At 45.3% G+C, this 23675-nt stretch overlaps 1 protein-coding gene, 1 non-coding gene and 1 pseudogene across 2 annotated transcripts; all 3 read right to left on the reverse strand.

Annotated features, from left to right (window-relative positions):
- Positions 1-2965: 2965 nt before the first annotated feature.
- LOC119287492 (ATP-dependent zinc metalloprotease FTSH 5, mitochondrial-like) lies at positions 2966-5132 on the reverse strand. The gene is made up of 3 exons (XM_037567048.1): positions 4471-5132; positions 3870-4346; positions 2966-3780 (listed from the first exon to the last, which is right to left on the reverse strand). Exons 1-3 carry the CDS (start codon positions 4963-4965, stop codon positions 2983-2985), a joined length of 1770 nt encoding a protein of 589 aa, XP_037422945.1. The 5' UTR covers positions 4966-5132; the 3' UTR covers positions 2966-2982.
- Positions 5133-13566: 8434 nt separating this feature from the next.
- LOC119283891 lies at positions 13567-21675 on the reverse strand (annotated as a pseudogene).
- Positions 15934-16040, reverse strand: LOC119290239. Its single transcript, XR_005141825.1, has one exon. It is a non-coding gene; the product is annotated as a U6 spliceosomal RNA (small nuclear RNA).
- Positions 21676-23675: the final 2000 nt, after the last annotated feature.

Consider the following 23675-nt stretch of genomic DNA (forward strand, 5'->3'; position numbering starts at 1 on the left):
AGACTAGGTAGTTCTATACCATATGTACCTTGTATAGTTTACCATACGGTATAGTACGGATCGTGCAGCAGTTGTATAGCTAGTGGTGCACGTCCTGAGGTAGTGGCATACCCACGATCTTGGCTCGGCTGAGGATAGCAACCTGTACTTAAACCCAGCCTCTGAGCATAATCGATGAGTGTTGAATCCTATTCCTTCTCCTCTCCTCAACATCTCGATTATGAGGTTTGTAACATGCTTCATTCAGGATGATGAAGAGGATATGACGGCGCTTGGGGATGATGAAAAGGAGGAGAAGATTGTCGCCTTCACGTACGAGAATATCCCCGACTTCTGCTATGGCTGCGGGATTCTTGGGCATACAGAGAAGTCATGTCCAACTGGATCCACAAGAACGGGGCCCCGGCAGTTTGGGCCATGGCTTAGGACAGTTGTTATCAACAAGGGGGCCTCAGGTGAAGAGAGGACCAGACGCTCAAAGGACAAAGCAAAATTCTGGCCAAGTAGTAGTATAGGCAGTAAACAGGGTAGCGATGGGCCGTCTTGGCGGAAAGATGTACCGAGCACAGAGGACGATCAAGGGGTCCAGAACAAAGTAGAAAATAAAGTTTATAAGGCTGTAAAAAGTTTGAAGCAAGGTACTTTCAAGCGAGTCGAGAGGAAGAACGGAATCCAGCAAAATCAATCAAATATTTTGACAGAATCAAAGAAGAGGAAGGTTGATATAATAAATGTCGATGAGGTGATAGAAGTAGCGAACAAAGCAAAGATGAAAATTCATGGGGGTGAAGAAAATGCTCACTCAGAAATGCTAAACGCCGGGCTGCTGGGACAGCCTGGCGAGACAAAATGAGAATCCTGGTGTGGAACTGCCAGGAATTGGGGAATGGCCCGGCAGTGAGAGGTCTTCTGGATCTCCAGGAGCAGGTATGCATGTAGAGACTCGCTGTCCTCTTTGCTTTCATTTGGATGAGGATGGCGGTGTGTTGAGGGAAGCCCAGTTTTTTTTAATAAAGGAGGCCGAGGCCTGTTGTTAAATTAATGACACCCTGAAAAGCAAAGAAAGCCCAGTTGGGAGCATGTAAGATTACATCTGTCATGCACCAAGGAAATGGATTCCGGCCACTGGTGATTCTGCTAAGATCAATGTTGACGCCGCTGTTTTCTGTGGAGTAGGTGCAGCTGCCGCAGTTTGTAGGAACAATAACGGGCACTATTTGGGGTCTTGGGTGCTTGTTACTAGAGGACTGGTTGATCCGCCAACTTTGGAAGCTATGGCGTGCAGAGAAGGATTGTCGCTAGCGGAAGACCTGGGAATCCAGAACCTCGTGATTGCGTCCGACTGTCAAGAGGTGGTGAAGCATATCAAAGAGAAGTCAGGTGGAAACTATGGTGCAGTTGTAAAAGAGATTATTTCATGGCATTCTTCTTTTACTTCTTGCTGTATTAAGTTTGAATCTAGAGTCTCGAATTTCGAGCCTCATAAACTAGCTAGGCATGCTGTAAAATTAGATCATGGCCGCCATATTTGGTTGGGACAACCACATGATACTACTGTAATACCGGTAGCAATACCAACTTATGAATAAAGCCTAGTTTGTTGCTCAAAAAATGTGTAGATGTTCTGAGTTGTATGGGGAAAATCCTGAGCCTCAACAAGGAAGGAAAGCTTAAATCTTGGCTTTTCCTTTGGCGTTGGTGGCATGAAAGGAACAGAGCAAATTTAGGAGATAATATTAGATCTACTGATGAAATATGCTATATACTATTGATTATCCTTTTTATGCATCTCTTTAAGGTTCAGCAAATAGGGTGAAGGCAAAAGCAGCAGCAAAAGGAAAGATGGTCTAGGCCTCCGCCAGAAATTTTGAAAATCAACACGTACAACGCTTTCCTGAAAGAAAGAAAAATTCTGGAGGTTGGAGCTTTGCCATCAGAGATGATTGTGGTATGGCGATGGCTGGTGGTGCAGGTAATCGGAGCAAGTCTAGGATGCGCTTCGTTCGAGGATTTGGGGTTCTCTTATGCCATAAGCACAACCATCCAAATGGGCTGTAATGAGTGATGGTGGAAACTGACTCTGCAACTGAAGAATGTCGTATCCACTGACTGAAGAATATGATATGTTGACTCTGCAAGCTATTTTTAAAGACATTGAGTTCCAGTTGCGTTGTTGGCTTCAGTGATGTATATCAATTCTGTCATGTCCCCGGTCTTGTAATACACTGTTTAGCAGCGCATGGCACTAAATTGGAAGCTGGCACATGTGAAACTTGGCTTAGCCAGTTTCCAGATTTTGTAAGTTGCAAGCTCTTCATGAATTCCATGCCACAGATTGTTTTTGATGTGTTCTTGTGCTCCCTCACAGGAACCCTTGTCTGTTATAATGCTGATCTAAGGCATGAAAAGATCCATCACACCTAGCCTCTTATGCTGGTCTATGTAGAGTGTTTTTTGGGGATTATTTGCTAGTAGGTATTGATATCTTATTTGCCCAAACAGGAAAATAACAAGATTTACAGAGGGGGTAACGCATATTGTTTTCACAAGTGGCAGTAAATATATATACACAAACATCAACTACAAATTGTAGCTTGTAGAATAAAACAATATGCTACTTACTAGCTTCCTATAATTCGTTCACCACTCTGTAGCACATCCCTTTTGCCTAGTTTCTTATAATCTAAGCTGTACAATGCATAGTCCTCTTGTACATGAACTCTTTTATAGTAAATATAAATAAGGATTCCAGTGGGGTCACAGGTCAAAAGAAATTTAGCAAATCTGGGGAAAAGCAACGAGTGTTTACAGATTCACAACATAGTATTCCAAAACACACGCTGTATTCCTTTCATAAGAGAGAAACAAAAACCAGAGAAATTCAGACCGTGTGCATCTCCTTTACATTTGTGTGCGTGCAAGTAAAGAAAAAACAATAAGTTCATAGACCGACCAAACCATTGTACATCTCCACTGCTTGGGTTAGGATGAAGATGGTGTTTCCTGATTCTGCACATTACTAATTTTAGGACCATTTACCAACTGCTTGATCTGGTCTCCGGTGAGAGTTCCATGCTCGAGAAGGGCGTCGGCTAGCACATTAAGCTCGTTGCGGTGCGCCGTGATAATATTTTCCGCGTTCTTGCGAGCCTTGACCAGTAATTCTTTCACCTCCTCATCGACCAGGGCTGTCGCTTGCCAACTCAAGGTCGCCGTCTGCTTCCCATCATTGTTGCCATAGCAAACAGGGCCGATCCGCTGGCTCATTCCATACTTGGTGACCATGTCTGTCGCCAGCTGAGTCGCCTCTCTTAGACCAGACAAGGCGTCAGAGCTCACCTCGCTCTCTCCAAATATAACCTCCTCGGCCACCTTGCCGCCCATGAGGACGTCCAATTTCGCTAGCATCTTCTTCCTTGAGAATTTATAGGCATCTTCTTCCTCGGGCATCTGGATCACCATGCCAAGAGAGTTTCCCCTCGGGATAATGGTAGCCTTGTAGATAAGGTGAGCGCCATCCGTGTGGATAGCAACAAGGGCCCTTCCTCCCGTGTGGTACGCAGTCATGTTCCTGCAGTTATCAGGTATCACCGCCGATTTGCGCTCGCTGCCCATCATGATCTTGTCCTTGGAATATTCAATGTGATCCATCGTAACAGCTTCCGACCCATCCTTGGCAGCCTTCAGAGCAGCCTCGTTCACCAAGTTTGTAAGGGCTGCACCTGAGAATCCCGGTGTCCCCCTTGCAATGGTCATCAGATCCACACCCTTGGCTTTGACCTGAAAAAATAAGAAGATTTGTAGTGAAAGATCAAAGTCTTGAGTTGAAGATTACGAAGACACCTTGTCCTTCTGGACAGAGTATGTACCTTTGACATACAAGCCTCTAGGATCTGCCGCCGGCCCTCAACATCTGGATTAGGAACCTGAACATGACGGTCAAAACGCCCGGGTCTAATAACGGCTTTATCTAGCGACTGTGGGAAGTTGGTCGCTGCGAGAACAATGATACCATCATTCTGCTTGAAGCCATCCATCTCGACGAGCAGCTGGTTCAGAGTTTCCCTCGCCCCATTTATGTCATTTACTTGCCTTTGCCCAGCGATGGTGTCGATTTCATCGATGAATATGATGCAAGGGGATTGCTTCTTTGCTTCACTGAAGAGCTCCCTCACTCTTTTAGGCCCAACACCCACCCACATCTCCTCGAACTCGCTGCCACTGCGTGCAAAGAATGGGACGCCAGCTTCCTCGGCTACAGCTCTCGCCAACATGGTCTTCCCTGTGCCTGGTGGGCCAGCGAGCAGAACACCCTTTGGAAGCTTGCCACCAAGGCTCGTGAAATGCTGCAAATTAAGCATGCTAGGTAAACAATTCGATCAACATCTAGTCTACAGAAACAAAAAGGAGAACTGAATTGCACCAGGCTGCATACAAAGTTTCTTAATTAGTGATGGTGATGTCTCTCACCTTGGGATTCCTTAGGTAGTGAACTAAGTCCTCGAGCTCAGCTTTTGCTTCGTCAACTCCCTTGACACCACGGAATCCCGTGGTTGATTTCATCGACACGCTACCTTTTTTGGCGTCAATGTAACCGGACTTCCTGCTTGAATCTGTGGTCCCTTTGTTCACATCATCAAAGTTACCGCCTTTTCCACTGACATCACTGGGCTTTGCACTTGAATTTGTGGCCGCCTTCTTCAAATCTTCCACGGCTTTGATTATATCATCCAACACTTTGTTCACTTCATCCAAGGTACGCCTTTTTCCAGTGACCCCCTTACTCGAATCATCCAACACTTTGTTCACTTCATCCAAGGTACGGCCTTTTCCAGTGACCCCCTTGTTCGAATCATCCAACACTTTGATAGAAAAATTACGATATTCTTCATCTGTGCCTAGCTCATCCGATCTGTTAAGCATAGCATAGAGCACAAGACCAAGATAGGCTGCAGTGGTCCCCATCACAGTCCAAAAAGCTATGTCCAATGGTTTGGACGGGTGGACCGATTCTGACTTAGCAGTTCCTCCTGGAGAAAACAAGTTGCCAAAAAAATTGCGCGCTGGTTCTGACTTAGCAGTTCCTCCTAGAGAAAACAAGTTGCCAAAAAAATTGCGCGCCGGTTCTGACTTAGCAGTTCCTCCTGGAGTAAACAAGTTGCCAAAGAAACTGCGTGCCGGTTCTGACTTAGCAATTTCTTCCGCAGAAAACAAGTTGTAAAATAAATTGTGCGCTTGTTTTTGCATGGGAAAAGAATAACATACAGTTAGCGAAAGAAATGCGTGAAAAGAAACAGTGGGTACCTCGAATTTTCAACTCAGCACTGATGCGGGCGTTTATGTACTTGGAGAGAGCTGAGGAGTGCAAGGGATTCTGCATTTCAAACTCTCGTATAGCTTCTTGGTCATTAATCTCTTTAAGAAGAGAATCGGCTTCAAATCGGGCCCGTGCCCTCTGTTCAAAATAATTTGACGTGTATCTTCTCCGTAGGTTTCTAAGCACACCGCCTGCATTATTAAGCATCATCAGAGTTAAAAAGAAAACTAATTAGTCATCTTTTCAAACCAACAAATCAAAGTCGATCGCAGAATATAATGTGATATCTATATGATGAAAAGCAGGATATTGGGCAGCATAATTAAGTCTTGTTTTTCTCTGCGTGTGTGTCATCCTTGGGCAGGGGCCAATTTCATCCAAAAGTAGTAGCTGCTGTTGTCGCCAGTTGGCACATAAGTAGATGGATTAAAGCAATGATGAACGCATACCAGCGGCAGCGGTTGATTTTGCGGCCGCCGCTACCTCGCCGCGAATCACGTTTGCCAATCCACGCCTTGCAAGATGCGTCCCAGCCTGTGACACAAGCACGCAGAGAAATTAAGATGACCTGAACATGTGGTGGTATTCAACAATTATTATTCCCCTAAACTGGCAAGCCCTAGATCCAAAGGGCACCACTCTGAAACGCAGAGATGCGGCAGTGTCGTGGTTTCAGCATCGATGAGAGCTAGCCTTTTGTTTTTTGAGGAAAATCGATGAGCTAGCTAGCTAGCTAGCTAGCATTGAGCACATGGGGGAACACCTGGTGTTCCTTTGGGCTCGAAGCCCCAAGATTGGGCGAGATCATTCATGATGATTGTAGAAGTAACACAATGAAAAGAAAGTGAAGGAAAGGAAAGAAATACGTGCCCTGGATAGGGCGAGCCGGCATGCCATGACGGACAGGAGCAGGACGTGCTGCTGTTGGAGATTTATTCAGCCCGGTGGGTCGAGAGAAAGAAAGAAGGAAGGGAATAGCTCGGAATTTGTTTGGGATTTGCTTTTCTTTGCCTCGTGGAGTAGAATTTGTTGTTAATACCTACGTAGACGTAGTAGATTCCTCGATGAGATGGACTGCGCAGTAGGACTAGTATTTAACCGCACCCATCGATGAAACGTGCTTGCTTCTATCTCTGCTACTTATATATAATCTGGCAACCAAGGAAGAAACGGGCAGTCCCCGGGCCGCCAACGAAGGAACGAACCATTCAGCGGCGACGAGGCCGCTTCCCCTCGAAAATTATGCCCTATTTGGAGACGAAGATTCACCTGCGACGAGGCCGCTGCCCCTCCCTGGCCGGATCTGGGCTGAGCCGGGGAGAGCACGGCCGTCACCAGCGGCAGCAGCACTCCGCCGGTGCTCGCCGAGCTCGTCCACCATCCCGCCCGCCCGCGAGGGTTGTCGCCGCCGGGATCGTGACTCAAGATTTTGGCACCGCGACTCAACCTCAAGAGGAATGCTATCGGATCTGTTTTGCACGGAACCCCGGCGTCAACTCCTCCAATTTGATTGAGGAGTTAAAAAAAGTCTAAAACTTCACTCCCTCAAAATTTATTTGCCAACTCTTCTAACTTTTGCTTTGCAAATTTCATTCCAACCAGTACATGTTTGCACACACATAATAAATCCAAACTTGATAATTAAGGTTCACAGAATTCACAATCATTACAAATTTAATTATTTCAAGTCCTAACACACGAAAGGTCCAGTGAAGTAATAATCCAAAAAAGAGAGCATGATAGAAGCACAACAATCAAGCGCCCACAAGTGCTTAACAAGATCATCTCGGAGCTCTGCATGAACTTTTCGGTTCTCGGTGGCTTGATGCATGCGAGGAATCTTTGTATCCTGGTTGCATTGTGTTCCGGCTTGACATGATTCTCACTGGAGATGTATAGAAAGTTCTCTGGCATGACTTTCATTCTCTATGATCATGTTGTGCAACGTTATAGGACCCATAATTTTCAATATACTCTGCAGGACCACGAATAATGCCAAAGCACTTTTGAAGCACACCAAACACTCTCTCAATATCCTTTTTTGAAGCACACCGAAAACTCTCTTGTGCCTTGAGGGTGCTAGATTGTCGTCACAAACATGGCCCATGGAGGATAGATGTCATCTGCAAGATAGTAGCTCATCGTATACTGGCGATCATCGACAACATAGTTGCATGGTGGAGCATCTCCAACAGCAAGCCTTTCGAACAGTGATGATCTCGAAAGCACATTCGAATCATCATGATGGCTAGACAATCCAAAGAATGAATGCCAGATCCAAATACTACTAGAAAAATGCTTATAGATAGTAGTAGCGCTTTTTATAACAAAGCGTTGCTACTACTTATGCGCTACTACTATGCACTTACCAGTAGCGCTATTTTAGTAAAAAACGCTACTACTACAATTGCCAGGTCGTTGCCGGCAGGCCAGGCATAGTAGTAGCGCTTTTATGTATGAAGCGCTACTGCTACCGGACGTAGCAGTAGCGCTTTCTACATATAAGCGCTACTACTGCGGGCTCTTTATCTAGTCCAACGGCCCGCGCTCAACCTCTCTCTCACTCCCCCGCCCTCACACACTCACTCGCCTCTCTTTGTCGTTGTCGCCACCGCCGTCCCCCGCGTCGGAGCTCTCCCGCTGGCCGCCCTCGCCCGCGCCGGCTCTGCTACCCCGCCGGCCACCCTCGCCCACGCCGGCTCTGCTCCCCTACCGGCCTCCTCCCCGCGCCGGCCTCCTCCCCCACCGGCCTCCTCCACTACCATGAGGTACTCCTCTTCCCTCCATTTAGTTCATTAGGTTAGGTAACTTAGATGAATTTAGTTAATTAACTTAGGTGAATTTAGTTAATTAATTTAGATGTTTTTTAGTTAGGGAAGTAGGTTAGGTAACTAATTAAGTAGATGCTAATTTAGGACAGTGGTGTTTAGCTTATAGAAAAAATTCAATATAGTTTTTTTTACTGTTTTTTAGTAAGTGTTTAATAGAATTAGTTAGAAAATTAATAGAACTAGTTAAACTAGTTTATTTTTAGTAACTACTAGTTTATTTTATTTATAGTAAGTGCTTAGTCGAACTAGTTGAATTAATAAAACTAGTTTATTTTTAGTAAGAAGAGATTTGATGATCTAATTAAAATTTTACTATAGAACTAGTTTATTTTTAGTAAGAAAATTAATAGAACTAGTTTATTTTTTTAGTTAAACCAATTATTCCTGCATCGACGTCGATGATGCCTATCCCGCATCCTCGTTGTCGACTCGGCAGAGGAGGCCTGGGCTTGGTGAGGAGCCATGTCCGGGACTGGGCTTCGCCGGGCTGGTACTGGGAGGTGCTACCTTTCGGGGGGCGTAAGGAGTCAGCCCGTTGTTGACCTGAACCTTCTTTGGTGGCGGTCAGGTGGTCCAGTGATGGTGCGGAGGCTTGAGGACCCCGCGGAGGTGGTACATCACCGTGTCAGCGAGGAGGACGAGCACATCCGTCGCTACATGGTTGCGTTGGAGGGCAAGTTCTCCAATACCTGGGAGGTTCTTCAGGGATCTCACTGGAGCTATGATCCTGTGATGGTTCCTTCTCTTTGGGTGTCCATCGCCCGTGCCAATACCCGTCGTTCGCTACGGTTTTAGCTGTATTAGTGATGTTATATGTATGATAATATTCGAGATCTATTAGTGATCATATTCGACGATGTACGGACGAAAGAGATGGTTTAGTTTTGCTTATTGAATGAATGCTAATTTGAATACTAATTTATTTTACGATTTGGTTTTGCTTATTGAATGCTCAAATTGGAAAACTACTCCATCAAGTTTGAATGCTCATATGATGTAGATGTAAACATGTATATCTTGTGTTGCTCAAATAGGATATGTGCTTGCCCAAGTGGCCAGCCATGTTTGCAGGTTACACCTCCTATAGTGGCCTATGTTTTGCCGGAGTGTTGATTAATTTTTGTTTCGGCAAATTTCAGGCGCTCGATATGTCCTTTTTTAGCAAAGGTCATGCCGATTTTTTCCGTGAATTCTGGCATGACTTGTGCTAGAATATGTAGGAAATATCGAGTGGCCTGGATTTTCTTGAAAAATAATTAAACGACATTTTGGGTTGACTTTATGTCTGTCGAGGCTCCATCATCGAAGGTCGAAAAATCAGTGAGGGAGTGTATCCACCATATATGAGAGAGGACGAAGAAGCCCGATTGTTGTTGTGGGGGTCGTTTTTCCTTCTTCTCCGTGTGTTAGACCTTTGTTATGCACTAGGGGAAGGAGGAATAACGACCATCACCGACGGTCGAAAAATCAATGAGGGAGTGTATCCACCATATATGAGAGAGGACGAAGAATCCCGATTGTTGTTGTGGGGGTCGTTTCTCCTTCTTCTCCTTGTGCTAGACATTTGTTATGCACTAGGGGAAGGAGGAGTAATGACCATAACCGACGGTCGCAAATGTCAGAGAGGAATCAGTAAGGGAGAGTCTCCACCATATAGACTCGGCAGACCGATAGTCAACCCATGATGAATAATAATAATCTAATTTAATTTTTATAGTACATATATTGAATTGTATAAGTTTAATCTTTGAATTATGAACGTAGGAAATGTTGTCATCGGAAGACGAAAGTCTCCTGGGGGAGTGCAGCTGGTGCAAAGACGACCGATGTCTATGCGATAGGCCTCACCTGGACGAAGATCGGCGCTTCAACACTAAGCTCCAGAAGACCTTCGATGTTGAAACGGTACGCAACAACGAAAATTGTTTTTTCGTAATTAAGCATGACTTCAACTATTTCAACATGTAATTTTCATCTTTTACAATTCGAGTAGCTTATCTCATGCCATGCAAGACGCTATGTCTTGGAGAGGATGTATTTTGAAGACCATGAAAATTTCGAAACAAAGAAAATTCACCTAAGGACCCATCATGATATGGATTTTGAAGTAAATCTGTATAATTCTGAGAGCATAACCCATTTTGGTTACAAAAATTGGGAAGCACTTTGCAAGATGTATGGTTTTTATGAGGGTATGCTTGTCATCATGGATCTTGGTGATCCTGACATCGACCAAGACAATATGGACATTTGGGTCCTTGTTGATACGCTTCCAATTTTACCACTATGTGAGTTTCTCAAACATAGTTATTAACTAATTTATATTGTTGATTTCAAAATAGTTGACAGCTTATTTTCATTGTTCAAACAATGTGCGGAACATGGTAGACAGAATCTACTACACCGATGGCTCTGAGTTAACTTATCAGGAGAAAAATCATCTGGTCGCATTTTGTACTGATCTTGAGAATTACAATATCTATTATAAAACTCCTCCATATTACGGTCAATACATGCCACTAGTGCACGTGTTGAACTACGGTAACATCCATGGAGATGCCATGGTAAGATTTTTTTACTGTTACGACATCCGTGCATCTTTTGCATAAATTCTTTTAAAACTTAACTACATTGCTAACTACGAAGTTATTACAATGTTTTTCAACAGAAAATTCCGAATGATTGTGTGCCTCATCTGATGTATCAGAATGGTCGTCTTGATGTTTTGAACATACGGCCAGGCGAATCTCACATGTCCATATCGAATTTCTAAAAGAAGTGGAGACATGAAAATCACATAATGGAAAAATGTATGGACAGTCGTAAGGAGGTACTTGGAAGCAACATTGGAGACATGATAATCTCCATTCTCCATAATGGAGAGTAAGGGCCAATCTTGTTTTATATTATTTTACCTAAGAGAAGGTAGTAGGTCCTAGTTAATAGTACTTATAATCATGTGCTAAGAACAACTAAGTAGGATTAGTTAGATGACTATGATGATGATGTGGTATCGAGTAAAAGTTGTATGATCGATGATGATGAGTATGACTTGTTATTATGATATCAATGATGAGTTATTTATTATTATGATCGATGCTGCATGATGCTAAGTTGTTATATGAGCATGATGAGTTATTATATATATCAGTCGATGAAATGAACCTGGATTAGATTCAAGTGGAGCCAACATGTGGTGCACATCGAAAGTACTACTAATCCAAACTAGATCAAGTTTGGATTAGAGTAGTACTTTGGACATTCATCACATGTTGCCTCCACTTGAATCTACTCCACGCTCATTTCACCCACTGTTATATATAATAAGTAATCATGGTCATAAAATCATATGATGAAAGTACTGTATATAAAACCACACAATGAAAATAAGCTGTATTTTTAAAAATACAGGAAAAGTTAGCAATAACTCTTTTTAGAACAAGCGCTACTGCTACTTGGGCTACTTACAAGTAGCAGTAGCGCTTTCCTTTGGTATATTACAAGTAGCAGTAACTAGGTATAGCAATAGCGCTCCCTTTCCAGCGCTACTGCTACTAGTTAGCTGTAGCGCCTTAGTGGTAGCGCTGGTACCAGTGCTACTACTAGCTATAAAACCAGCGCTACTACTAGAGTTTTCCCTAGTAGTGAAAGATCCGCCTCAAGAATGAGGACTAGTTCTTTGGAATGCCCTTTTTACCGACCCTTCCATCCCTCAAGAGAACTCTTTCCTGTTCATTGCATGCAATCAACTGATCCAAGCATCCCTGGTCATCCCAGTTCTTCAATGAAACCCAAGAGTCTCTCGGTGTCTTCATTATTGGGTACCCTCAAGTACTCCTCTCCTTATATCACAATTATGGCTTGTGTGTATCTTCAAACGGCCTGTAGGATTGTATCTTCCCCAATGCAGACATAGTCACTAGTGGCGTCAGTTGAACACTCATGGGCAAGCACTCAAATAGCCGGGACACACTTTATCAATGGGCTGACACTTATTTCTACCGATACACTCCTCAGTTTAAACCAAGGATCATGCTCCTCAACAGCTTTTGCAACGGTGTTGAAAAGACTTCGATGCATCTGAAGTTGTCATAAAAAATACTTCTCCGGATACAAAGTAATCCATCATAAGCTTGGCATGGCCTTCTTCTCTATCCCAATTCATATAGAACCGGCTCGAACTGTGATCCTAGTCTAGGCCGTTGAAACTTCTTGTTAACGATCACGATAATGGCCATTTCAAGATCATCGCCGTCTTCTTCCTCCTCCTCCACTGAAGAATCTTCGAATAACATCTCCTTTAACCTCTTCATCGACACTTCGTGTTCCATGTTGAAATTGTAAAAAAACAATGAAAAAGGGGGGAAATCACCTAGGCAATTTGCCAAGCACTCTGCGCGCGGAGGAGGGCAAGAGCCGCCGCGACCAGCGTTGAGGTGGTGTCGGAGCTGCCGGGGACAGCGGGGCTGAGAGATGGCCTATAGGCTTCGAGGAGCTCGATTCTCCTCCAAGATTTGCTCGCCTGTCACCAACCAAGCTCGTCGTGGCCGTACTCCATCGCGGACGCGATTCCAACACAGTTTAGCTCCTCCACGGTGCTCTAGGCCATTGTAGTCGTCCGCAGGTTCTTTTTTGGGATGAAACCAAGCTCAAACGATGCCATTTTTCGTCCACAAAAGCCCGGCGACGGGGGAAGGGGGAGATATGACATGATTCTAGGAGTGGTGACATCGGCCGGCGAGCGAATCTACGGTGACCTGAGAGGTCGGCAGGGTGTTGGCGAGCGTGCGTGGTGGCTGGTAGGGGAAAGGAAAGCAGTAGAGACGATGCTGGGGTGGACGCCGTCTAGCAAGATGGAAGCACCACCCACCGAAACAAATCTTTTGCTTAGAACTCCTTTCGGCTGCTCAAATTTGAGAACTGGCGGACGGTTCTTCCTAAATTCTTGAGCAACTAAGCTATATAGGAGTTAGGCTAGGTGCGGCTTAACTTCTCAAAACTCAAAAAGGGAAGCTTAACTCGAGTTTGTCTACAGACGTTCTAATGCATGCGAGGACCTAATTCTTTCGTCCAAACGGCAACTGAGTTCCAATTCTTTCAAAATGTGGATCATAGTCCCAAATCTTCTTTAAGTGGTTCATCTGAGGTTTTTTGAGGTACAGTTCGAAAGAAATTTACCAATCTTGGGACACATTACATTCATGTAATTTGAGATTCAGAAGCACGGGTTTTTACAGATTCACAACATAATATTCCAGAAAATATGCTGCATTACCTTTCAGACTTGAAAAACAAAAAATCAGAGATCTCCAGACCATGCGTGCATCTTCTTTACATTTGTGTGCATCCAAATTAATAATTAAAATAAGGACGAAGAAGGTTTTTCCTGATTCTACATCTCCACTGTAAGAGTTAGGATCACGAAGGTGTTTCCTCGTTCTCTGCACTACCAATTTCAAGACCATCTACCAACTGCTTGATCTGGTCTCCGGTGAGAGTTCCGTGCTCGAGAAGGGCATCGGCTAGCACATTAAGCTCCTTGCAGTAAGCTGTGATAATCTCTTTCGCATTCTTGCGGGCCTTGACCAGTAATTCTTTCACCTCCTCATCAACCAAGGTTGTCGCTTGCCAGCTCAAGGTTGCCGTCTGCTTTCCATCATTGTTGTTGCCGTAGCAAACAGGGCCGATCCGCTGGCTCATTCCATACTTGGTGACCATGTCTGTCGCCAGCTGAGTCGCCTCTCTTAGGTCAGACAAGGCACCAGAGCTCACCTCGCTCTCTCCAAATATAAGCTCCTCGGCTACCTTGCCTCCCATGACGATGTCCAATTGCGCCAGCATCTTCTTCCTCGAGAACTTATACACATCTTCTTCCTCTGGCAGCTGGGTCACCATCCCGAGAGCGCCCCCCCTCGGGACAATGGTAGCCTTGTAGATAGGGCGAGCGCCATCCGTGTGGATAGCAACAAGGGCCCTCCCTCCCGCGTGGTATGCAGTCATCTTCCTGCAGTTTTCAGGTATCACAGCCGATTTGCGCTCGCTGCCCATCATGATCTTGTCCTTGGCGTATTCCATGTGATCCATCGTAACAACTTCCGCCTAATCCTTGGTAGCCTTCAGAGCAGCAACATTCACCAAGTTTGTAAGGTCTGCACCTGAGAATCCTGGTGTCCCCTTCGCAATGGTTATCAGATCCACACCCTTGGCTTTGACCTGAAAAAAAGGAATCATAGAGAAAGGTCAAAGTCTTGCACTGAAGACTACGAGGACACCATATCTTTCTGGACAAAGCATGTACCTTTGACATACAACCCTCGAGGATCTGCCGCCGGCCCTCAACATCTGGATTAGGAACCTGAACATGACAGTCAAAACGCCCAGGTCTAGTAACAGCTTTATCTAGTGACTCGGGGCAGTTGGTCGCCGCTAGAATGATGATCCCATCATTCTGCTTGAATCCATCCATCTCAACAAGCAGCTGGTTCAAGGTCTGCCTATGCGACTTTGAATCATATGAGTTCCTGGTTCCAGCAACCGCATCAATCTCGTCGATGAATATTATGCAAGGGGATCGCTTCTTTGCAGCACCGAAGAGATCCCTCACTCTCTTAGCACCAACACCAACATATTTCTCCTCGAAATCGCCGCCGCTGCACGCAAAGAATGGGACACCAGCTTCCCCGGCCACAGCCTTTGCCAACATGGTCTTCCCTGTGCCCGGTGGGCCAACAAGCAAAACACCCTTTGGAAGCTTGCCCCCAAGGCGCGTGAAATGCTGCAAAACAGTTAAGCATGCTAGGTTAACAATTCAATAAAAATCTGGAAACAAAAAGGAGAGCTGAATTGAAACACCAGGCTGCATACATGTTTATTTTAATTGATGATGTTGATATCTCTCACCTCGGGATTTCTTAGGTAGTGTACAATATCCTCGAGCTCAGCTTTGGCTTCGTCAACTCCTTTGACATCACGGAATCTCGTGGTTGATTGCATGGACACGTCTTCTGTCGCATCAAATGTATCTTTTTTGCGTCAGTATAACTGGAATCCGTGCTTGAATTTGTGGTCGCTTTGCTCACTTCATCCAAGTTAAGGCCTTTTCCGGTGACCTCCTTGACATCAGTGTACCCCGTGGTTGAATAAGTCGACGCTCTCTTCACACCATAAAATTTACGATATTCTTCATCTGGATCCTCCCAATCCGATCCCTTGACAGAGGTTACAGTGCCTAGCTTATCCGATCTTTTATTGTTATACGCACCGTAACCTGCGATAGCTCCCATGGACAACATGAAAATCCAAAAATCCCTTGTCATTCGATCATTCGCCGCTTTGAACATGTCGACCGGTTCTGACTTGACAGTTCCTCCTCGAGAAAACAGGTTGCGGAAAAAATTGTGCGTTGTGTCGACTGGTTCTGATCTAGCAGTTCCTCCTGCAGAAAACAAGTTGTAAAGCAAATTGTGCGTTGTTTGGGCAATGGGATGGGAAAATAGTAGTCCCTCTTTGTGAACTTTTATTTACAAGGTGTTTGCAGAGGGAGTAAGAGTTAACGAAAAGAAAAGAAACGGCAGGTACCTGCTGCGTGAGAGTGGCCCCGTACCCTCTGACCAAGAAAGCTTGATCCGTGTCTCCTTTGTAGATTTCTAAGAATGCGGCCTGCGTTATTAGGCATCGGATTCGAGAAACAAACTTAATTAGTTCCTCCATGGCAAAGAGTCGGCCAACAAGGCGTACAATTCAGTAATGTAATGATGCCTATACAATCGAAAGCAGGACATTCGGAAAAAATCAAATCTTATATTTCTCTGTGCGCGCCATCCTTGCGCGGGGGTGATGCTAATCTTGTCAGTGTTTTTTTCCGATTTGACCGGAGATTAGTACCAGCTAGTTGTTGGCAGTTGAGGACACATAAGTAGTTCGACGGAAGCTGTAGTAAATCCTGAATGCGGCGGAGGGAGGGGCAGCAAGCAATGCAATGCATACCTGCGGCATTAGATGATTTTGCGGCCGCGGCTGCCTCGCCGTAAACCGCAGTTGCCAGCCCACGCTTTGCAAGATGTGTTGCAGCCTGTGACACAAACACGTACGCAGAAAAAGTAAGACAAGGCATGGTATTCGACAACCCCCTAATTGGGGAGCCCTAAAACAAACCAAAAGTGGCACACTCTGAATCGCATAGAGCCGGTGCGCACGTTCTGTGCTGCGGTTTCAGCGTCGATAAGAATAGCACAAGGAAAGAGTAGCACAAGGAAATTTTATATAGAATTTTATATAGAATATATAGCGATGATGATGATGATGATGATGATGAAAGAGTAGCACAAGGAAATTTTATATAGAATATACTGCAGAAAAGAGAGAGGGAAATACCCTGCAGAGGGCGAGCCGGCATGCCATGATGGACAGGGCGTGCTGCTGTGCTGGAGATAAGAAAAGAAGAAACGCTTGAAATTTGGTTTCGTTGCTCGGCGATGGATTGCTGTTGTTATGATCGGAGTACCTATATATATGAAGATGGATCGATCCGACTCTAGTAGGAACAGACCTGCGCTGCGCGGCAAACCGGCAACGACTTGCTAATCTTTGTCTGTTGTAATCGATCACAACACGGCCGCCATCGCAGTATCCTATTCCTATCCGGACGAGGTTTCCAACGAATCTACTCCAGTGATGGACAACTCAGGTGATGGCTAGCAGGCCATTCCAGCTGCGGCCATTGGAGAGCTTCCATTGGAAACGCGCACCGTGTCAGCTGGGGGACAAGAAGATTCACCTGCGACGGCCCCCTCCCCGGATGGACGTCGGCGGCTCCCGGATCTGGGCGTCCTGCGCGGGCAGGGAGGCTTCCCCACGGGCCGGCTGCCACGAGCGGAAGCAGCGGCGCTCCTCAGATCCTCGCCCACCATCCCGGCTGCGAGGGTTGGGAGCAGAGGCCTGGGCGGGCGGCTATCGGGACCCTGACTCAAGATTTACCACTTTCACTTTTTTATTTGACAAACTTCTCCGTCCAATCAAAAGTTAGGCGCTGTTCGGTATAGCTTCGCTCCACAACTCTGGGAAAGGAGTTGCAGTTTCCCCGCTTCGCAGATTCCGGGGGTTGGTGACTACTGAACAGGGCCTTAATGTAGAAACGTTTTACAAGGAGTGGGATGACCTCATCAGGGGCATCATCCATCCAAACACTAGGAGGAGAAAATCTAGCTAATCTGGCTAATTCATGAGCAACGGCTATCCAGGAGCAGCGGCCTGAGCTATATCCTTTGGCTGGTGGAGTGCTGGCAAATGTCATGCTTGACCTTGCTCAGGCAGATGATGTCGACGTCCGTAGACGCCGTTCTCTTTCTTGAAAGTGTCGTTCTTTGGACCCCTCCTCTGTCAAATTGATGGTATCATCCTATATCTGCTGGCCCAACAATTGGATTGTGTCGTGGGTGCGGTGGCCAATGGCCTGCTTGATGAGTGGTGTCGTGGGGCTCCGGGAAGACCTACACTCATTGCTAGGATCAAGCAAGCTCCTTTTTGTTTAGGGTGCTTTATCCCTGTTTTTAGTTCCCGGTTCGGTTATCTGAGCTTCTCTCTTGTATATCTGGTATCCCAAAAAGAGTTGGTGTTGGTGTGTGTTTGTATGGCTCATATGTACTGGTTGTTGCTTTATTTATAAAGCGAGGCAAAAGCCTTTTTCGATAGTTCATGAGCTACTCAATTACACTCCTTATTAAATGATCATAAGTGACATGAGAAAAATCTGAAGACATGAAAAATCAGTCATCTATGATGGAAGAAGCAACTGAAGATGAATGGCCATCGATCAACACATTCACAACCTTCGTGTTATCTGAATTCACTTCAATCTTACTCTATAGCAAGGTTCAAGCCAAACCTTACCGCAATTACCTCTGTTGTGAGTCTGTCAAAGGATAGATATATCTTTACATTAACGGCCGCTATAAATTTCCCATTATGGTCCTAAAATAACTGCTCCAACTGATGCTGTGAGTGTGTCACTTTCAAACCCCACACCCACGCTTAATTTTACATAACCATATTTTGGTTTCAACCAAACATCTGATCGGGGTATAGCAGATAATGTAATTTGCTGCAAAGCCTCTCACTGCCATGCCAACTTGAGATGCGCTATGAGTTTCTTCTTCCTGTGTCAATTTTCCCCGCCTGTACCATAGATACCAAGCGATGTTGCCAATTTTTCCCTAAACTTTACCGCTTTCACTTAATGTACTCCCTCCATCCGGTGAAGAGTGTACATCTAGAGATTTTAGAACAAATTATGGAGTCAAGTAAAAAATGCATTGGAAATTGCAAGTCACCATCTCTCTTCTCTTTAATTAACGAACCCCAAATGAGCTAAGTGCATGTAGAAATTAAGAAGACCATGTGTAGATTTTTATTTGTCTTGATTACCGTGCGATGAGAGAGAATTATTTTTTTCTACTTTAAAATGCATTGGGAAGATAGAAGTACACTCTTTTATAGACAAATTTTAAAGCCAAATGTACACTCTTACCGGACGGAGGGAGTACGTAGGATTTACTTCACCATCCGAAAGCACTGTAGCAGATCTGATAACAAAAAAGAAACCCGGATGAAGCCACCAGCCAGTATGGCTAAATCGAACGCTCATGCTTTGTGATGAAGACGATACACGATCTTGTGGTTCTATTATTCGCGATAAAGTGGGTGACCTTGTCGCCGGTAGCGGAGCCAAGATCAGCCCATGTCCCAGCAAGCCGTGTAAGGGCATCTTCAACGCCGATCCTCAAACCGCCCGCATATGTTCGGACCGTGCTGTTCGAACGTGTTGTGCCATTCAACGCGGTCCTGCAAAGAACTTTTTCGTGGGCCCTATTGGCAATAGTTGACACCCACAGCATGGAAAGTCATGATTCCCTAAAAAAAAGACACGACTACAATTCCATCTAGAACATTGTGGTGCACGGAGATATTTCGGAATTTGTCAATAGGATGTTGTAGTGCCCCCTTCAAGACACCGTGCAGGCTTTCCATAAAAAAAGAATTGGAATTGACTATATGTAAGGCCCGAAGTTTTTTATTTGTTGACGGTGAACGTAAGGCCCGAAGTTACATGTATGTATTTTGGGTGTATATTCTTGGCCATGGGTGTATTCTGCAGTAAAGGCATACACGTGCCTTAAGCACGTATATACATATGCATACACAAAAACTGACTTCGAACGATTTCAGTTGTTTCTCAGAAAGAAGTTACATTTGTTGTCGCCCATAACAAAGTCGTAACCAGCTGCACGTAGATAAAGGTTAGAGGATCAGATTAGAAGAGCTTGCATATCAGTTGCAAATATCCTAAATAAGCCAAAGATCCACCAATAAACTTGAGCTGATCCCTATCCACACCATACACATACATAATGCTCACATCATGTTCACTCTATGTATAGAACTAAAATGACTTGTATGACCTGAACCATATCAGAAAATTGTGTTAGCCTGAACCATTCAGGTAATGCTACCATAGGTCATATCTAACCATGAAATTCCATAAAGAGATCACTTTAAAAACAAATCTCTATGACCAGATCAAGTATCCAGAATAAGTGATTGTACGGCTGTGCTTAGCGAGTAAACTCCTGTTATGTCACATAGTTCTAGTGGCACAATGCATACTGAACTTCAGTTATCTATGGCAAAACAGCTTCAGACGTCCAACAGGAAATTAAGTGGTAACTTAGCACCAGACATATTATAGATTACAGATGACTAAAACTTTAGGCAAGGAGGTTCCTTGATATAACACGGAAGAAACTCTGGCAGTGTTTGATCTGCAGAATCTAAAGAAACTTTCATCTACATGTGTGGTACAGTATACATAGACAGGAAGGGGGGTATTCTTTTTTTACAGCACCACTTTGTGGTTTGCAAAGCCAAAAATGGCATGACGCCGTGAAAACCACAGGCTACCAACAACAGTACAAAAAGTAGTTCCTGTTCTGTTAGGAGCAAGAAAGATATTTCCAGACTCTGCTGACTACACGATTAACTCATTTTGGCGGGCAGGCAATACTTGTTTCGTGGTCTGGCCTCCGGCGAGAGTCTCGTGCTTCAGGAGGGCCGTGATCTGGTCTCCAGTGAGAGTTTGGTCCTTCAGGAGGGCGTTGGCCAGCGCATGAAGCTCCCTACTATGTGCCATGAGGATCGTCTTTGCGTTATTGTAAGCTTTGCCTAGCAATTCTGTCACCTCCTCATTAACCAGGTATTTCGATTGCCAGATCATGGTCTTGGCATCCCAACCGTCGTCATTGTCGTCATTGTCATACGAAACAGGGCCGACCCGCTTGCTCATACCATACCTGGCGACCATCTTCGTCGCCAGCTTAGTCGCCTTTCTTAGGTCAGACAAGGCGAGGGAGCTCACCTTGCTCTCGCCAAAGATAACCTCCTCGGCAGCCCGGCCTCCCATGAGGACATCCAGTTCTGCCAGTAACTTCTCCCTTGACAATAAAAACTTATCGTCCTCCTCTGGCAGCTGCGTCACCATGCCAAGATTATCCATCGTGGGAACAATGGTAGCCTTGTCGAGAGGAGCAGCGCTGTCCGTGTGGATGGCAACAACAGCATGCCCTCCCTCATGGTACGCGACCATCTTCCTGCAGCTCTCAGGCATCGCCAGCGTTTTGTTCTTGCTGCCCATGATGATCCTTTTCATGGCAGCATACTCGAGGTGTTGTGTCGTGACAGCTTCTGCCCCGTCCTTGGCAGCCTTGAGAGTGGCTTCGTTCACCAGGTTTGCGAGGTCTACACCTGTGAATCCAGACGTCCCATTGGCGATGGTCTTAAGATCAACATCCTTGGCTTTCAAGACCTGCATCGAAAGTGTCATGGAGAAAAGGTTGTTAAAGAAATTCCATCAGAGACTGCCTAACATTTTTGGATGGAGTACAAACAAACCTTCGACATATGGGCCTCAAGAATCTGCCTTCGGCCCTTAGCATTTGGATAAGGAATCTGAACGTGACGGTCGAAACGCCCAGACCTAACAAGTGCCTTATCCAGTGACGACTCGGGGATGTTGGTCGCCGCGACAACGATGACCCCGTCATTTTGCTCGAAGCCATCTAGCTCAACTAGCAGCTGGTTCAGGGTATGCATCTGCGACTCTGAACTATATGAGTTCCTGCTCCCACTCCCAGCGATGGCGTCGATCTCATCGATGAACACTATGCAAGGAGATCGCTTCTTCGCCGCGGCGAAGAGCGCCCTCACTCTTTTTGCCCCAACGAACACATAGTCGTCGTTGAATTCGCTGCCGCTGCACGCAAAGAAGGGCACGCTGGCTTCCTCGGCCATCGCCCTTGCCAACATTGTCTTCCCAGTGCCAGGCGCACCGAGGAGCAGGACGCCTCTCGGAAGCTTGCCACCGAGGCGTGTGAAACGCCCAGGGTCTCGTAGGTAGTGTACAATGTCCTCGAGCTCGGCTTTGGCGCCATCAATCCCCTTGACATCGCTGTACTATGTCCTCGGCTTTCGCGCCATCGATCCCCATGACATCTTTGACATTTGTGCTGGTTGGATTCTTGACCTCTGTTTTCGAACCATCAAAGTCACAAGCCAAACGCTCAGGGTCTTGCAGATACTGTACTATGTCCCCGGCTTTCGCGCCATCGATCCCGTGACATCTTTGAACCTTGTGCTGGTTGGATTCTTGACCTCTTTTTTCGAACCATCAATGTCACAAGCAAAGAAGGTATGCGAAAGCTGCTTCCTAAGCTTGCCAGCAAATCCTGATGGGCGCCGATCTTGTCGACTTGTAAGAACACCACCACCTGCGTTAAGCATGCACCAGGCAGAGCAGCTTATAGAAAGGAACTTGGGAATGGCAAGAATCAACCAACAATGGGTGCTAGTACAGAATACGATAAGATCCAGTACTACTAGTATTACTCCAATTCAGGAACAGGAAATTAAGTGGATTTACCCTGTCAAGTTGTAGTTTAAGCGGTGGGCAAAGAAGCAACCACACATACCTGCACCTGTAGTGGTTGTACTTGTATTTGCAGCAGCAACATGTGCTATGAAAGAAGCTTCCTCCTTGTTAACCGCGTTCTCCGCCAGTGCCAGTCGATGCGTCGTAGCAGCCTGTGACACAAACACATGGAGATTCAGTCGACAGCAAAACAGGGGTGTTATTTGATTCTGACAGCAACTGAGAAGCAAGCACGGCTAGAAATTTGGCAATCCATAAGGCGGCATGGCATTGACACCCAATCCAAAACGCTAACCAACCAACCCCGAATCTAAAAAAGGTGGCATCAATCTGAAAGCTTTGCAGCAGTTGCAGTTTCACTGTTTCAGCGTCGATGAGCAGCAGTAGCAATTCTACATGGTGGTTCATCAAGGCTTTAAATTCCTTCTCGAAGTGTTCATCAACATTCATTTCTAAGGAGCTCAAGCATTCTCATCTTGCAATCCGGAGTTCAATCTTTCTTCCGTATCATTGGAGGTGGTATTATGTCATTCTTGATAATTTGAGTTCATGTTTTCATGATTCACATGTTGTCAAGATTGGGATATTTTAAATCCATCAATCTCGTCATTGGAGATATCTTGGGTTATATTTCACCTAAAGCTTTCCTTTAAGGATTGTCGCTCTCATGGTGTTTATCAATGATCCAATTTCTTAATTTATCCTTTCCGGTGCGATATACTTTCTCGTCTCCTTGTTCATATCAATACAATTCTTTTACCGTGAGTGGCAGTTCGTCACCTCATAATTCGAGATGTATTCCATAAGACCATATCAAACTTATTCTTTTCGTTGTTGGTTTTTCAACAACTCCGTTCTAGCATTTGTTGTAACCGTGCTCTCTCAAGATATTGTTTCCCTCCGTTCCGGAGGCAGTGTTTTGTAATGTCATCAAGTATCTTCTCATCTTACCATGTTCTTATTCAATTTTTTTTCTTTTCAACCGGAGTGCTGCCCGAATTTGGTCTTCCTTGATCCCCTTCTTTAACAGGAGTGTTTTCAATATATATCTTCCCTTCAACCTCAAGGCTGTCGCAAGGTTCGTTGTTTCTCTTTTCTAACGAAATGTTTTCAACTTCGTTCATCTCCGTCGTATTCTTTTTCTCGAAATGGCTTAACCTCTTCAAGGTTCTTTGGTTTCACTCATTGGTCAAAGAAGCAACTTAGTTTTACCTCTTCTCTTTCTCTTCCGTTGTTCCTCCGGTGCCATCCTAGATCTCGGGACGAGATCCTCTCGTAGTGGTGGAGTGTTGTAATGCCCCAAGACCAATGTGCCAGGTGTCTTCCAGTTATTCGCTGCTGTTGCCAGGTCATTTGCTTGCGTGTTGCATTTCATCATGTCATCATGTGCATCGCATCATCATGTTTTCAAAACCTGCATCCGTCCGGGTTCCCCCAGTTCCCTCTGTTGTCCGTTCTGAGCCCAGACACACTTGCACGCGCCCGCGGCATGTCCGAAATATTATTTTATAAGTGGCCGGAAAATATTCTCGGAATGGGATGAAAGTTG

This window comes from Triticum dicoccoides, chromosome 4A (genome assembly GCF_002162155.2).
Source record: "Triticum dicoccoides isolate Atlit2015 ecotype Zavitan chromosome 4A, WEW_v2.0, whole genome shotgun sequence".
NCBI lineage: Eukaryota > Viridiplantae > Streptophyta > Magnoliopsida > Poales > Poaceae > Triticum > Triticum dicoccoides.